This window comes from Microcaecilia unicolor, chromosome 9, assembly GCF_901765095.1.
Source record: "Microcaecilia unicolor chromosome 9, aMicUni1.1, whole genome shotgun sequence".
Classification (NCBI taxonomy): Eukaryota; Metazoa; Chordata; class Amphibia; order Gymnophiona; family Siphonopidae; genus Microcaecilia; species Microcaecilia unicolor.
In genome coordinates this window covers 130,846,328-130,864,299 of record NC_044039.1, presented here as the reverse complement: position 1 = coordinate 130,864,299, position 17,972 = coordinate 130,846,328, and the positions used below count along the sequence as shown (strand labels likewise).

Sequence of the window (17,972 nt, the reverse complement as noted above, 5' to 3'; positions counted from 1 at the left end):
AGTATTTTTTCACAGAGAGGGTGGTGGACGCTTGGAATGCCCTCCTGTGGGAGGTGGTGGAGATGAAAACGGTAACGGAGTTCAAACATGCGTGGGATATGCATAAAGGAATCCTGTGCAGAAGGAATGGATCCTCAGAAGCTTAACTGAAATTGGGTGGCGGAGCAGGTGGGGGGAAGAGGAGTTGGTGGTTGGGAGGCTAGGATAGGGGAGGGCAGACTTATACGGTCTGTACCAGAGCCGGTGATGGGAGGCGGGACTGGTGGTTGGGAGGCGGGAAATACTGCTGGGCAGACTTATATGGTCTGTGCCCTGAAAAGGACAGGTACAAATTCAAGGTAAGGTATACACATATGAGTTTGTCTTGGGCAGGCTGGATGGACCGTGCAGGTCTTTTTCTGCCGTCATCTACTATGTTACTATGTTAAGAAAAAACAACAACAACAAAAGCTGGCTGTGGCTATTTTTCTTCCATGCTAGAAAGTGGCCAGAGCACGTGGCAAACCCACATGCTAACTGCAATGCCAACCACGTTCTAGTGTGCCTTAGTAAAAGGACCCCATAATGTAGTTTCTTTTTCTTTTGTTCTTCATTTTTAGCCTGTGCTTAGTCCTGCTTGCCAACCAATGGGGTGTAGTAAGTCCCAACAAATACATAAATAAAATGTCTAACTTTTCTATATGGAAAACAGACAAAGCAGATACGTATATGAAAAACAATATTTAATGAATTAAAATCAAAATGGAATTAACAAGCCTGACACAGGCCGTGTTTCGCCCAACTGGGCTGCATCAGTCTTTATTGTGGTATATGTCGACTGACGGTTTTTTGAAAGATTTTTCTTTTTAAAGTGACATCTGTTAAGGTGTGCTTTTCTACTGAGCAATTGTGAACTCAACAAATAGCACCTGATGCAGCCCAGTTGGGCGAAACACGGCCTGTGTCGGGCTTGTTAATTTCATTTTGATTTTAATTCGTTAAATATTGTTTTTCATATACGTATCTGCTTTGTCTGTTTTCCATCTTGGAGTTTGCAGATTGATTACCCTGTTGTTTTCTTTTAACTTTTCTATATGTCTGTGTCCATTCCAAGTTCATTTAAATCCAAAGGCTTCAAACTTTGGGTTGAATTGGAACCAGAATCCTTTCAAAACCATTGTGACTTGAGCATGTTGGGGAAAAAGTACTGCCAATAGTTAGTCAACTGCTAGTGATTTCTTCCCCCCCCCCCCCCCCCCCCCCCCCCGTGGTTCTTGATGTCTTGCCCCTCTTGGAAAGTGGTTGTCTTCTCTAAGAAAGTTTTCGTTATGTTTGCTTTGCAGAAATCGTGGATGGCAATGCTAAGATGACATTAGGAATGATCTGGACGATTATCCTGCGCTTTGCTATTCAGGATATTTCAGTTGAAGGTAAGTCCATTAGTCCCCTTCTCATTGAACCTTCAAAATTGTGGGTATGCAATTAGGAAGAATAAATATGGGCCTGAACTCTCCAACTGAGGGCAATTTCAGGGGTATGCAGTGAGTACAGATAAAAAAAAGGCCCATTTTACATAGAACATATGGGTAGAGATCAGAATTCAAATGTTCCACTTGGAACATTCTCAATTCCAGCAGTATTTTGGAAAAGTACTGCCAACATAGAAACTTTTCTAAAACATGCATATTTCCTGGCTATGGCTGCCAAGAGGGGGGGCAGGGGGGACAAAATTCCCCGGGCCCGAGCCTCCAAGGGGGGCCTGGTGCCGGGGTCAGGCCGCCGGCGCTGCAGTCCCTGGTCTCACCTGCCTGCCTCCTCGGCTCCGGGCCCCCTGCATTCAACGTGGTAGTCGCCGGTTGCCTCTCTTCTGGCCTTCCCTCCCTGTGTCCCGCCCTTGCGGAAACTGGAAGTTACATCAGACGAGGGAGGGACGACCAGAAGACATGTGATCTGCGACTGCTGCTTTGAATGAAGGGGGCCCAGAGCCATGGAGGTAGGCAGGTGAGACCGTGGACTGTAGCGGCGCGGGCAGCAACGGGGGGGCAGCAGCGGCAGGGGGTGGAGGCGGGGCAGCCTTGCCCCGGGCCCAGCCTAGTCCCTCAGCGACCCTGTTGCTGGCAGGAGTGTTTGCTGGGTCACCTTTGTGGCCCTGAGGTCTACTATGTTGTGTACATGTATTTGCCAGCATGGACTGTGGGAGCAGCCATTTTAGGAAAGGTACGCATGGATAAAATGAGCAGCATGAGCCCAACTGCTAGTGTTGTATTCTACAAACCTAAATGGATGCTAACTCTGTGGGTGCCAAAAACGCCCAATAATTGAGTACGCTCCCTCATTGTGTCCAGGGAGGGGCAATTTGTATTGTGCTTTGCACTCCCAATCATTTTAAAATGTTGGTGCCTATGAAAGTGCTGCCAATTGAGCCCACAATTTTAATTTGGTTTAATTTTCAAGGCAGAAATATGGGGGATTAAGGAGAAATGACTCCATTAATTCCTGTGTAAAGCCCTAGCCAAAGCAATCAGTTAAAAAAAAAATTCTGTATGTGATTCTGCTGGTATAAAATCTGATGGGGCTATTTTTCCCCATAAATGTATATTGCCTTTGTGAAATGGGGGCTACACATGCAGATTTTTACCCTGCCCAAACCATGGCCCACAATATTTTCTTGAAATCTTTGCATGGTATGGATCTCTACATGTAAAATAGTGGTTTTTATGAAGTCACCATTTAAACATGTATGCAATTTATATGTTAAATAGAGGAAAAAACTGATTCCACTGTAAAACATTTTGGGCATGGTTTACTATGGTCAAGTATTTTTTTGACTAGTAATATGTTGTGTGATTTTTGTGATTGATTCTGAATTTTTTTTCAATGAACTGCTCATGAATTTTTTGTATATGTGTTGTGTAGTGGTTAGTATTGATATTATTTTTGTATTATCTTATTTAATTTTTATTTATATTATCTAGTATATGGCTTTGTTGTGAGCATGTTTATTATTTTTATTTGTTTAGAATGTTACCTGGCATTCTTGTCAGGAATTAGGCAGTTGATAAATAAAATAAACCATACCTGTTGCAAAGTGTAATACTAAAAGTCTTTAACTGTCAGCACTTTTCAATATAAGGCACACAAATGTGTGATGCAATCTGGAGATATAACTTCCACTAAACCAAGAATTCCCAACCCCAATCTGGTGACTTTGACTTACAACCATTCAGATTTGTTTGTAGGATATCTGCAATGAAGATGCATGAAAGACGGAAAGTTACTTACACTGAATATGTCTATTTGCAATTTTATACTGCATTTGTATTCCTTGTAGTCTGATTAATCTGGCAGGCTCTCACCATGAGAAACTGGTGCAGTTTAGCACAGGCTTCTCATATCACTTCATTTTGGTTGGAAAGACCCATCTTGGTCATACAAATTCCATTATCAAAAGTGGCCAAAACCTGATATAACACACATCCTTATGATCTTGAAAAGTGCTAGAAAATTTCTGGCATGTCTGTTGTTCATTTCCTACATTATGTAATTATTTAATCTGCCCCCTAGCAATTCCTCTGCCTGTTTGGGAGAGGGGGGTAATTCTTTAATAATACACCTATATATAGATGCCTACAGAGCACCTGATAGGAGCACACTTTCCTACTTTTCCTTTATAGAATACTAGTGTAATATATATGTGCGCCATGGAGCTGTATAAGTGCTCAAGCCTAACCACCAGAGAGATGCACATTACTTACAATGTATAATATTCTATAAGTGGGAGTTCTGCCCACGTGTACACCTACCTGTCAAATACACACTATGGGCTCCTTTTACTAAGCTGCAGTAAACACTAGCATACTTGCACTATAATTCTAGAATGTTTATTATTAATAATATATGACACTTGTATTCCATGCTTACCACAACATTTCAGTGTGGTTCACAAAAGATTCCAGAAATGTTACACATGATGGTCAACTAACGTCAAGAAAAATAAGTCGCATTAAAAATGTCTTTAACAAAAAGGTTGTCAACAGTTTTCGAAAAACACTATAACCAGATTGTCACCTTCTATCAATAAGTAATTCATTCCAGTAGCTAGCTGCCAAATAAACAAATGTGCCAGAAACAAACAGTTTATAAACCACCTGTTTTGGATCTGGATATTGAACAAGTAGGAAACATCTAGATACAGATGTAATATTTCTATGCAGTAATCATATCGGACTTACCATATACTCTGGTACTTCACCGTGCTCAATTTGAAAAACAAGGCAACAAAGCTTAAAGTCAACTCGTGCTTGCATTGGCAAACAAATGAAACTGAATCAATAACAGGGAACTCTGATAAATCTAGAAACCCTAAATATTAATTGTGCAGTGGTATTTAATAAAAGTAAGATCTAAGTTGATGCAGCTTAGAGAGAGCTTCATTGTGAGGAAAGTAACTTGTGGTTCCAGTGTTAGATCAGAAACCTAGAATACACCTATAATTTTCACTGTAACTTCCAGTAGAAGGCTAGCGCCCAATAGAGTTGGATTTTCAATAGGCTTGGGATCAATGCATTTACTTAACTGCAGCAACTTAGCCTTATTTGCATTTAGTTTCAGTTTACAGTATGTGCATTAATCTAGTTATCAATGAAAGCAAGCTCCCTATTTATGAGAGTAGGTCAGGTCCAAGTTATCTTGTACAGGGAAGAGTAACAAGATATCAGCATAGGACTAAAACTGAATATTGAAGGGCAAGTCTATAACTGTGCCTGTATTTGTCATGCGTTAAGTACAGAGATAACTGCCACATATACATGCATGTGCACTATTCTATCAAGTAGTGCGTAAATGCAGAGGGTTTCAACCCAGTCCTCAGGGCACACCCAGCCAGTTGGGGTTTTCAAGATATCCCCTGAGGTATTCCACAAAATGCCTTCCAAGGGGAGGCGAGTAGCATGCGTTAAATTGTGTGTGCCCAATTTACCTTCACTACTCAATTGAGTAACTAGCCAATCGGTGATAATTAGCTGATAACTAATTATCACTAATTGGCAAAAATTGGAATTTATGCACGCTTCCTTTTAAGCTTATTTTAATAAGAGGTGCTCGTAAATTCTAACAAAAAAGCTGAAAAAGGAGTGTGGCCATGTTGAGGGTGTTACTCAAATTTATGCATGTTAGAATTTGGGGGAATGCACCTAAAGTTAGGTGTAGGTATTTACACCAGGTTTTCAGTGGCGTAAATGGCCACAACTAAATGTAGACACGTTCCCCGGTCCTGTGCCCTATTCTATACCCCGCACCTAACTTTTTAGGCGTGTTATATGTACACCGCTAGCTCTCAGACTCCGTTCCTTTTATCTTGCTGCACCATATGCCTGGAATAGACTTCCTGAGCCGGTACGTCAAGCTCCATCTCTGGCCGTCTTCAAATCTAAGCTAAAAGCCCACCTTTTTGATGTTGCTTTTAACTCTTAACCCTTATTCACTTGTTTAGAACCCATATTTTATCACCCTCACCTTAATATTCCCTTATCTCTTGTTTGTCCTGTTTGTCCTAATTAGATTGTAAGCTCTGTCGAGCAGGGACTGTCTCTTCATGTTCAAGTGTACAGCGCTGCGTACGTCTAGTAGCGCTATAGAAATGATAAGTAGTAGTAGTATATAGAATAGTCAGGCAGCACTACCTAGAAACTTTAGCCATTGTTTTAGACTGTGAATGAGTGGTACTTTCCTGTTGATTCAGTGTAGTTCCTTTCCTTTCTCGATGTTTTATTTTGTAAATCACTATGCCCAGTTTCGTTAGTTAATATTTATTTATTAGAATTTATTTACCACCTTTTTGAAAGAAATCACTCGAGGCGATGTATAGTAAGAATAAATCAAACATAAGCAATAGACAATTATAGCAGTAAAAATATTCAATAATACAAAGTATGGCATAGTATACTAATTACAATGTCAACGCAATACATAATAGACCATTTTAATAAACAGTGTAGGGTCTAAGCAAACATGGAACATATAGGTAAGAGAGTAAGAGGATTTAGAAAATAAGGTGACTAAAGAAAGTTGCACATGAGGTCAGAGTGGGACTAAATGATGAAATAGCAGTATATCAAATACTAAAGAGAGAGAATAGTACTAGGTGCTTTAATCGGATGTGTCTAGATTTTAGATGCCAATTACAGAATCTGGCCCTAACCGTGCCCATTTTTACCTTACACAATCTATTAGATAAAAATACCTTAAACCAATTAAAAACAGTATCGGAAATCCCCAATTCACTCAACCTTAGGGATAAAAGATCATGATCCAGGGTATTAAAAGCATCTGACAAATCCAATTATGCCAAAATAGCTTGCTTGCGCTTACACAAGATTGCTCTAATTAATAATATACATCAAAGCTGGTAACAGAGTTTTGCTACTAATAAGAGCTTCTAAAGCCAGGCTGAGTAGGATGTAGGAGATCATGAGACTCCAAATATGCAGTTAATTGACCAGCTACAATACCTTCTAGCAACTTGGCTAGAATCAGAAAGCTGGCAATAGGTCTGTAATTTGAAGGCAAGCTCAGATCAGCTCAGATCTAAATTTGGTCCTTTGTGAATCTGGGTTTAAGATGATTTCACCAATTGCTTTTGGAAAACAGCCCAAATGTAATACTCTACCAAGAAATAGAATAATCCAGTGCACAGTTGCCAAAGGTAGGTTATCTAATAATGACAGACAAAGGGCAGGAATCCAACATGTAATGATTATTTTGCAAAACCTTTCAACAACTTCTTCACATTCTTTACGTGATTGGGAGAAAAAAACCCGAGACCATAGTCTATCAGCTTGTGCACAGAATGCTTGAATTTATGCATATGTCTAAAGGAAATGGTGAACCATCACTTATAACATCAGTTAAAATCATCAACTTTCAGAAGAAAGTAGTTAGCAAGTTCTAAAGCTGTGCATTGCTCAATAGCCAGAGAGTTAGTTATAGCTTGAGGGGTAAACTTTTTGTCAGCTTAAAAAGTTTCTTCTGATGAAATGGACCTGTCCCTATAAGATTAGACAAGTAGGTCTTTTTATTTTTTGGCCTCTATTACAGATGGCTTATAAACATAGATTGTATCTTTCCATCTTAAATTATTAAGCTTATCAGAAATTTACCACAGCAGTGGTGTAGGAAGGGGGGGCGGTGGGGTGGTCCGCCCCGGGTGCACGCCGCTGGGGGGGTGTTGGATCCGCTGGTTCACTGCTCTCTCTGCCCCGGAACAGGCTACTTCCTGTTCCGGGGCAGAGAGAGCAGGGAACCAGCGGAGCCGACGCAGCTCCCAGCGATGTGCACTCGGGGCGGAGCAGCCCTCTCGCCCGCCCCCTTTGGTAAGAATGCGCTCCGGGGGGGGGTGCACGCGCCGAGGGGGGGGGTGCACCATGCTGTACCCAGGGGGGGGGGAGGGTGCGCAGTGGCGAACCGCCCTTGGTGTCAGCAACCCTCGCTATGGCACTGTACCACAGACATTCTAGCAGATAAGTATGTTTAACTCTAGCAATTGATCTGTAAACCAAGGCGTAGCAAGCAGCCTAGAGACTGATGTAGGTTGTAAGGAGACTAAATGCAGTGTTGTATAGTAACTAAGTATACATAACTAGTTACTGTATGTAAGTAAATGTTTTACCACTTTTACTTGTAAAGAATATAGGATAACATTTGTTACTTTTACTTTTACTGAAGTAGTAATTTCTCCAATTTTTACTGTTTTACTCGGTTACATCTGATCCTTGCAGTAAAAGTAAAGAGGAAGTGAGATGTAAATGACGATTCCACAGTAAACCAAATGAAACAAAACCAGGAACAGGATTTTATTTATTATTATTTATTGCACTTGTATCTCACATTTTCCCACCTATTTGCAGGCTCAATGTGGCTTACAAATACCTGTAATGGCATCGCCATTTCAGGGTACAGAAATACAATTGGTGTTGCAAAGATGTCAAGAATAACAAGGTTAACATGTCGATATAATCAAACAGTTATAGAAAGGAGACAGTCATAATCAGGGACTATTGCAAAACTTGTCATGTAAACAGTGGATTATTTTATCTTAAATTTTGCTGTTCAGTGGATATAGCATATGAAAACAGTGGAGTTGCCTGTGTTTGAATGGTCTCCATCCAAAGAACAGTGATGGGTTGGGTCACTTTAAAGTGAAGATGAAGCTGAAGCTTTTAGTAGTTCTTGATGAACGGACACATGTCTGTACAATAACAGACTGCTGCCCATCTCATGGAAAATTTTACATTGGGGTGACTGTCCATTGGACCGTGGGCGTCTCTAGCATTTAGCGTGTGCTAGAAATGCTAGCATGCCTTTATAAAAGACCCCCATAGTAAGCTATGGAACTTTGCAAGACTAAGTGCTTTGAAAATGAACTCCATTGTCACTTTCATTCTGTCCTGTTATTAGTTCCTTTAATCATCACTTTATGAAAAATGACAAGCAGTTCAAAGACAAATTAACATTTTTGCAGCTAATAATTAAACTGCAGGATAATTTTGAAATCCAACGCAACTCAGCTAATGATCTGAGCTTATTATGTTTGATTGATCATTTTTTTGCTGAGTTTGTGTCTTATTGTCAAAACTTGCATCAAGGATGTAGGTAAAAAAAAAAGGCTTGATTTTGTTGCCTGCTGTTTGGGAAGTACTTTGTTGAAAGCTCTGTGCAGAATGGCAACAATAGGACAGAATGATATACCTCGTTTTTAAATGAGCACTGAACAATCTAAAAGCAACAGCCTGACCAGTGCTCTGCCTATGTGAGCTGGACAGAGCGCCACCTAGTGGAGTGGAGCCTTGGAGTTCCTCTTGCTTCCTCTTCCCCTATAATAGATCTTGCATCCAGCTAGATAACCATGTCCTTTTGAGCACTAACGATCATACTGAGCTAATTGGCAGCTTCAGTGTTGTCATATCTTTTGCGTTTGAATTTTTTTTTTTTATTGGTAGTTTTAAATTTTCCAAACAGCTTGATTAAGAAACATACAGAAATATGCCAGATGGACAGAGTTTCAGCATTATGACAACACTAGTAAAAAAGGCCCGTTTCTGACACAAATGAAACGGGCGCTAGCAAGGTTTTCCTCGGAGTGTGTATGTTTGGGAGAGTATATGTGAGAGTGAGTGTTTGTGAGTCAGAGTGAAAGTGTGAGTCCAATCCATGCTCCTCTGTCACCTGGCCCCTCCATTCATCCCTATCCAGCAATTACGCTGTCTCCCTGAGGCCTGCCCTGCAATCCATATGCATCCATGGCCATCTGTCCCCTCCATTCATCCCTATCCAGCAATTCCCCTCTCCCTGAGTGCTGCCCTTCCAATCCATGCCCATCCATGCTCCTTTGTCACCTGGCCCCTCCATTTTTCCCTATCCAGCATTTCCCCTCTCTGCCTGAGGCCTGCCCTGCAATCCATATCCATCCATGGCCATCTGTCCCCTCCATTCATCCCTATCCAGCAATTCCCCTCTCCCCGAGTCCTGCCCTTCCAATCCATGGCCATCCATGCTCCTTTGTCACCTGGCCCCTCCATTTTTCCCTATCCAGCATTTCCCCTCTCTGCCTGAGGCCTGCCCTGCAATCCATATCCATCCATGGCCATCTGTCCCCTCCATTCATCCCTATCCAGCAATTCCCCTCTCCCTGAGTCCTGCCCTTCCAATCCATGCCCATCCATGCTCCTTTGTCACCTGGCCCCTCCATTTTTCCCTATCCAGCATTTCCCCTCTATGCCTGAGGCCTGCCCTGCAATCCATATACATCGATGGCCATCTGTCCCCTCCATTCATCCCTATCCAGCAATTCCCCTCTCCCTGAGTCCTGCCCTTCCAATCCATGCCCATCCATGCTCATCTGTCACCTGGCCCCTCCATTTTTCCCTATCCAGCATTTCCCCTCTCTGCCTGAGGCCTGCCCTGCAATCCATATACATCCATGGCCATCTGTCCCCTCCATTCATCCCTATCCAGCAATTCCCCTCTCCCCGAGTCCTGCCCTTCCAATCCATGCCCATCCATGCTCCTTTGTCACCTGGCCCCTCCATTTTTCCCTATCCAGCATTTCCCCTCTCTGCCTGAGGCCTGCCCTGCAATCCATATCCATCCATGGCCATCTGTCCCCTCCATTCATCCCTATTCAGCAATTCCCGTCTCCCTGAGTCCTGCCCTTCCAATCCATGCCCATCCATGCTCATCTGTCACCTGGCCCCTCCATTTTTCCCTATCCAGCATTTCCCCTCTCTGCCTGAGGCCTGCCCTGCAATCCATATACATCCATGGCCATCTGTCCCCTCCATTCATCCCTATCCAGCAATTCCCCTCTCCCCGAGTCCTGCCCTTCCAATCCATGGCCATCCATGCTCCTTTGTCACCTGGCCCCTCCATTTTTCCCTATCCAGCATTTCCCCTCTCTGCCTGAGGCCTGCCCTGCAATCCATATCCATCCATGGCCATCTGTCCCCTCCATTCATCCCTATTCAGCAATTCCCGTCTCCCTGAGTCCTGCCCTTCCAATCCATGCCCATCCATGCTCATCTGTCACCTGGCCCCTCCATTTTTCCCTATCCAGCAATTGCCCTGTCTCCCTGAGGCCTGCCCTGCAATCCTTATCCATCCATGCCCATCTGTCCCCTCTATTCATCCCTATCCAGCAATTTCCCTCTCTCCCTGAGTCCTGCCCTCCCAATCCATGCCCATCCATGCTCCTCTTTCCCCTGCCCCCTCCATTCATCCCTTTCCAGCAATTGCCCTCTCTCCCTGAGCCTTGCCCTCCCAATCCATGCCCATCCATGCTCCTCTGTCCCCTGCCCCCTCCATTCATCCCTTTCCAGCAATTGCCCTCTCTCCCTGAGCCCTGCCCTCCCAATCCATGCTCCTCTGTCCCCTGCCCCCTCCATTCATCCCTTTCCAGCAATTGCCCTCTCTCCCTGAGCCTTGCCCTCCCAATCCATGCCCATCCATGCTCCTCTGTCCCCTGCCGCCTCCATTCATCCTTTTCCAGCAAGTCCCCTGTCTCCCTTCCATGACCCCCCCTTGCATCCATGCTCCTCTCTCTCCCATGTCCCAGCCTGGCCCGCCCTCTTCTCCCCCCCCCCCCTTCGCATCCATGCTGTCGTTTGTCCCCTGCCCTCCCGCTCCCATTGTTGTTCTTTAGTGGCCACCCTCTTCGCTCCCCCCAACATGGGTTTTGTTTTTTTTTCTTGTTTTTAAATTTACCTCCGTGGCGGTTCCGGCAGCGAAGCGTCAGGGAAGGAGGCGGTGCTCCCGACGTCTAGCCTTCCCTTCGCTGTGTTCCGCCTTCTTTTGACATCATCCTTGACGTCAGAAGAAGGCGGAACACAGCGAAGGGAAGGCTAGACGTTGAGAGCGCCGCCTCCTTCCCTGACGCTTCGCTGCCGAGCGTTGCGATTGGTTGGTGTCATTGCTCCGCCCTCGACGTCATCACGTTTGACGCATGGGCGGGGCAGACACAATGCGATCTCACCCCCTTCACTTTTGGCTAACAGAGGCTTCATTCGAACGTTGGAGGTGCGTTTTATATAGAGAGATATGCTTAAATGCTATCTAAAAAGGTGGTTACTGTTTGTTTGAAAACTGGTGTAAATTTAACTTGATTGGTACACAAGATTTGTTTAAAATGTAATGTAAGCTGATTCTTATATCCCGCTAACTCCCACTCAAAGCAGTTTACAAGGAATTCAGGAAATATATAGTAGAAAAAAAGATATTAGAATTAATTCATCAAGAAAAAAAAACATTTGAATAAATGGGTCTTAGGTTTTTGCAAAATTGAAAATAACTAGATACAGTTCTGAGACCCATAGGTAAAGAGAGCCAAAACTGGGGAGCATAAAAATGAAAAAGATTCCAATGTCTTCTTACGTTTAATACCAACCATAGAAGGTAGAATTAAACTAAATGGATCTCGAGGTTGAGAGAACTTCTGTATACGAGGAAAAGAGATCAGTTTCAAAATATATTCAGGTGATGAACCTTCAAATATTTTGTATACCAAATATGCAACCTTAAAGAGAGCTCTAAAATGGATACGAAGCCAATGTAAAGATACCAGTGCAAGAGTGGAGCTATCATTAGCTCAGTATGGTTCACAATAAGTTTATAATCTCCAAACGGCAGGGACTATACAAATATAAACTAACAAACTCTATAAAATAATCAAATAAAATATTGCTTAAAAAGCCAAGTCTTCAACATTTTACAAAATTTAAAATAATTACATTCACATCTCTGATCTAATGGTAAAGAGCTCCATTGAGTTGGAAAAACAGTTCCAAACAATTTTTTTTGAGTGAAACATAATTGAGTAACAGAATCCCAAAGTAGGTGAAAACTTATTTCTATGGAGCTACCTGTTAGGCATTTGACCAAACCTAGTTAAATTTAGCTGTGACACGTAAAGCGGAGCATCACCATAAAGTACTTAAACGTAAGACACAAAACCTTAAAATGCATGCCTGTAATGGAATATTGTTTTTAGATTGTTGCAGTTGTCCTCTTGCCATGTCTCAGAAGTGGAACCGACATTTCGGCCATCATGTTGTAGCTTTTTTGAGGGTATGCTGTGAGGTCTGCAGTTTGTCTTTATATATAGTGGGTTCTCAAACCTGATTTTAGTGAGAAATTGAGATGGGAAAGTCCGTTGGTCATGAATTTGAAATCGTGACCAACGGACTTTCCCGACAAAACTCAAATCTTGATCATATAAGCTGAACTGCTTAAAAAGAGGACTGCTATTTATGTGGCCCAATTTAAGCAGTTACGTTATGCGGTCAAGAGTTGAATATTGACACTTAACCACATAAGTACCAACTCTGCACTGGAACAACCACGTTAGCCAGTTTTGGCACAGGTGCTAACTGTGAATGTTCAATGGGGCTAACCAATTAAATACCACTAAATATCGGTGGTTAGGCGTGTCCCTAGGCGATTTATGTGGGCAGGAGCCTTTCCTGCTTGCTTAAATTGCTTTGAATATCGGCCGGAATATGGCTGTGAAGCAAAAAGCCTTATAAAATGGGAGTTTCTTGCTTCCCTGATTTTAAGCTATGAGGTTTTCTGTGTGCTTTGGATTTACAGAACAATTATCCTTATGTTTTGATACACAGGGCCTATCCAAAGGGAATGCAGTACATTTTTATCTGTCAGCCTAGGTTAAGCTCATACCTTTGTTAAATAGTATTGTTCTTTTGAGTTTACCACCACACTAAGGGTCTTCATCAAGATCCTAGTCACTGGCAGTGTCGCACTTTTATGCTGAAGACTTCTCAGGTTTAGTCTTAAATTGATCAGGGAGGTTCTTCGCTATCTTCAAAATGTAGCAAGAAAGTTAAGCACAGGAGAATAGGCCAAGCAGAAATATTCACAAGTCAGGCATATGGAAACCAATTGGCACAATTTAAGTTTTCAACTTACAAAATTAGGGGAATTTCCTGACTTGGAACTCTTGCTTTTGAAGTTCTTGAAAAAGGTATCATAATTTTTTTACAGGTTCGGGGATTCCTGGGCATTGAAAGTGGAGATACCCAGAATGGTGCTCTGCTGTACGTAATCCACTCTGCTCAATAACCAGGATGGTTTGGGAGCAGATTAGGCCACAACCACACTTTCTTGTCTGTGTTTTTTTTTCCTGATCAATGGGACCTAATTTAACTATCAGTATTGGAACTTTCACCACGAACAGATATCATTAGTTCATGCTAAAATGACATGGTTAGCGTCATGTCAATTCAGTATGATTTTTGCATACTTTTGGGTGGGAAGGGAGACAAAACAATTTGCCATTTCCCCAGAGCTATGAAATGGCAGTGCATCTCTAAAATCTGGTGGATCTTTTGGTTGGTAGTAAGCAGAGATGTCATTTTCTACCCAGTTAACTTGCGTTCAGCTGGTCATCTATCGATACTCAGTGGCAGTTGACTGGACAGTGCTGCTGAATATTGGCAGAGACTTCCATGGCTCTGTCCAGGAAGTGGAGGGCAGTCCAGAGGTGGAGTATGGGTGAAGCAAGGAGATAGGTAGAGCAACTACACAGGAAACACCAATCCCTACGATTGTAGCACAACAGACCAAGGAGTAGGTCGAAAAGTTGGCACTTTCAAAAACCACAAGGGAAATGTATCAGTCCAATTAAGTGATGTTTATTGATGGACAGACTCAACACAGTTGTTTCGGCATTCTAGGCGCCTGCCTCGGGAGTCTGGAGATTGAAGTGTAAAGATATAATTCTACACAAAAACAGGTACTTGAGATATCCAAGGTATACTTGTGAAACTCTCGCATTCAGTCTCGAAGGATTCATCTAGCACCAGTTTTTAGAAGTACTAACATTTTGCCCCACTCCTTGGTCTGCTGAAGTAAGGAAATATGCAGACACCAGTGATATTCGGGGCTGGTATCCGCATACCTAACTGGGCAAGTTGGACCACGCAAAAGACTGTCCTAACTTTGCCTGGTTAGGAACGTGGGCATGGCACTGGATATTAGCCACACTTGGAGCCCAAACTTGGCCTGCCATTAAATATCCACACGTCATTCCGCCTACAGCTGTCAGCACCTAGTAAAACACTGATTACCATGAGCTAAATATTGATCCCAAAATCTTTGTTTACCTTTCTATATTTGTTTAATCACTTAGGAAATAATCGTTTGAAATTTTCTTCCACTTTACCACTCGTGTGATTGAGCATAATCAAATTGAGAGTCTTTCTCATCATGACCCTAAGGAGTTGTCTCAGCTGTATGCAAACTGAGTGTACGTAGACAGGGGAGTGTTATACATGCTGGGGCTCATGGCAGGAATTTGGGAGGGGGCACCAAAGTTCCCTGGCCTTCCCTGAGCTACTTCTAAAAAGATTTGAACTAAATCCAGATTCTTAAGTCAGGCAGTTTTGAAGCCTCCATGACATGGGTACCCAGAGCAGTTGCCCTGGTTGCACCCAGAGGCTTAGTTAGGAGGGAGGTGCAAGGTGAGGGGCTGCTCCTCCAAACAGATTTTGAATAAAACATTACCTGTGTGGATTGGCCCTTCAGCAAGTGCCTGTTTAAAAAAGGTCTGCTCCCCTTGATGCCAAAGCCCGTCTACGCTTCTGGTTGCACCCCTCCCCCGGTCTATTGTGTGCACTATACATAGATTCAGGAAAGGATGCAAGACTAGACTGTGTTAGTTCAAAAGTCTGTGAAACGATGCAAAAAAAATATATATATAGTAGGACAAAAATAAAGGAAAACGAAGAGTGTGCAATAGAGTTTAATAAAGAGTTAATAGCAGACTAGCAATTCGTCGTTCAATAAACTGCAATAAGAATTACTGGGAGGGTGAGACACCCCCATCCGTTTGTTTGTCAGTATCTTAAGAATTTCCTTACACCTCTCTAGAAACCTTGAGGGTTGCCTTATTAAAACAAAATTTTTTTCAACAGCAGATAGGTGAGGAATCTGAAGCTTGCATGGCAACAACTTCTTTTAATAATCAAGTTGGATATTGCCAAATATAGGGCTCTCTGCATGCATGTATGTGTTGCCACAGGGACTTGCGTATGGTTAATCCTATAGCCACAAATGGGAGAATCCCCTTAGCATTATAGCTTCAAGATGAAAAGAGATGCCATTAAATTAACGGTGCCAGAAGCAGATCTTAAACTAGAAACCACTGGATAGAGGAGGCTGAGCTCTGAGCCTTGGGGATTGCTCAGCATCATCCAGCATTTTTAATAAACTCAACATTTTAGAAAGATTCTAGTTTATTTTGTATTTTTGTCTTCCAAATAGGAAGCTGAAATGATACAGCTGAAAAGCCATTATTTGGAGAATTCCTTAATCTATATTGCAGAAACTTCTAAATAGCTAACAGGAAACTCCATGCACTGGGAAAAGCAAGTTAGAACGGAATATGGTCATCTTATAGGGGTAATTTTGGATACAACAGCCAGACCAATACATTAGCAGTTGTATATTACCGACAATATAAGCTATACGTACTTTATAAATAAAAAGGATTTAAGAGCTTTTTGAAAAATCAAATAAGTGAACGAAGTTCATAAGATAAAGAGTTCCACACTAAAGTAACTAGAGTTTGTTGACGAGATGTAAGAAAAATCCAAATTATGAAATGCTGTCATACCTAGGATAGGAACTGGCTAATCTGTGTTGCTTCCTTTTGTTTCCTGCTCAGAAACCTCTGCCAAGGAGGGCTTGCTGCTGTGGTGTCAGAGAAAAACTGCTCCATACAAGAATGTGAATATCCAGAACTTTCATATCAGGTAAAGGGACTGACGGGAATTGATAAGAACCGGTTCCTTTCCCGAAGGGTAGCAGTTTGGGACACCATGAGAAGCAGGCAGATAACATACAGTGGTATCTGAGCTGCATGGATAGCTGCAGCAACATGCTTTGGTCTGGGCCAGCCATTAAACAAGACTAGGCAGTCGCCTAGGGTATCAACTTGTGGGACAGGGAGCAGAGCACAAATGAGTAGCTGCAGTCAAAGCAAAATAATAGGTCCTGACAGTCCTCCCACCAACACAAACGCACAAAACAACAGGAGGTACTTTTGCAGTTGGGAAGGTGGGCAAGGTTGACATTTTGTCCAATAGCCCATTTACCCATTTTACTTTGAGCGGGGTGGTTTTGGAGTGATCATAATTGTTAAGGGGGGGTACCAAGGGGCTTAAAGTAAATTGGGAGATGCAAGGTTGAAGGTTTATCTAGGCATCTGATATGTACTTATGGCCAATGGAAAGATAAGTATTGCCATACTGGGACAGACCAATGGTCCATCAAGCCCAGCATCCTGTTTCCAATAGTGGCCAATCCAGGTCACAAATACCTGGCAAGATCCCAAGGCCCTAGTCTTACTTCATTTTTAGAATGACAGCATTTCAAGAAGAGAGTTACAGATCAGTCAGCAGTAGTCAGTGTTACTGGTACTGTAGAGGAGTAGCCTAGTGGTTAGATCACTGGGCTGAGAACCAGGGAAGGCTGGTTCAAGTCCTGCTGCTGTTCCTTGTGATAGAGGTCATTATAAAATAATGAGTGGAATGGAACGGGTAGATGTGAATCGCTTGTTTGATCTTTCCAAAAATACTAGGACTAGGTGACACGCAATGAAGCTACAAAGTAGTAAATTTAAAACCGGAGAAAATATTTCTTCACTCAACGTGTAGTTAAACTGGAATTCATTGCAAGAGAATGTAGTAAAGGCAGTTAGCTTAGCGGAGTTTAAAAAGGTTTGGATAGCTTCCTAAAAAAAAAGTCCATTAGCCATTATTAAAATGGACTTCAGGAAAATCCATTGCTTATTTCTATGATAAGCAGCATAAAATGTACTGTTTTGGGATCTTGCCAGGTACTTGTAACTTGGATTGGCCACTGTTGGAAACAGGATGCTGGGCTTGATGGACCTTCAGTCTGTCCCAGTATGGCAATATTTATGTACTTATGTAACCTTTTTTTGTCTCATGGCACACTTTATACGGCACTAAAATTGTCAAGGCACACCCCCACAAAAGGTCCATCATTTTATTTTCTACCCCACCCCTCACATGGTCCAGCATTTTACCTTTTTCCCCCTCCCAACCCACCTTCCCATACGTAGTCCAGGATTTTACCTTCTTTCCCCCCACCCTCACATAGTCCAGCATTTACTTTCTCTCCCCCCAACCTCCACAAAAATAGTTCTATATCTCTCCTTCCTGTCCCCTCTCCAGGTAGCAACCAGGCATCTCCCCTTGTCTCTGTTGACCTCCCTCATGTACCTTTTAAAAGTTTTCTTGTCTCTAGCAGTTGGCAGCAATGATTCATTCAGCCTGCTCGTGCCAACCCTGAAGCCTTCTATCTGACGCTTCTCACCTATGTGGAAGCAAGAAGTTACGTCAGAGAAAAGGTTCTGGGGTTGGTACAAGCAGGCTGTACAAATTGCTGCTCCTTGCCACTGA

General features: G+C 42.6%; 1 protein-coding gene across 3 annotated transcripts in view; it reads left to right on the top strand.

The window, feature by feature from the left end:
- ACTN1 (actinin alpha 1) overlaps window positions 1-17,972 on the top strand; it is a 255,126-nt gene that overhangs the window by 140,542 nt on the left and 96,612 nt on the right. For all 3 annotated transcript variants that reach the window (XM_030213778.1, XM_030213776.1, XM_030213775.1), the window contains exons 4-5: window positions 1,323-1,409; window positions 16,211-16,298. In XM_030213778.1, coding sequence (XP_030069638.1) covers window positions 1,323-1,409; window positions 16,211-16,298 — 175 coding nt within the window. The remainder of the gene's footprint in view (window positions 1-1,322; window positions 1,410-16,210; window positions 16,299-17,972) is intronic.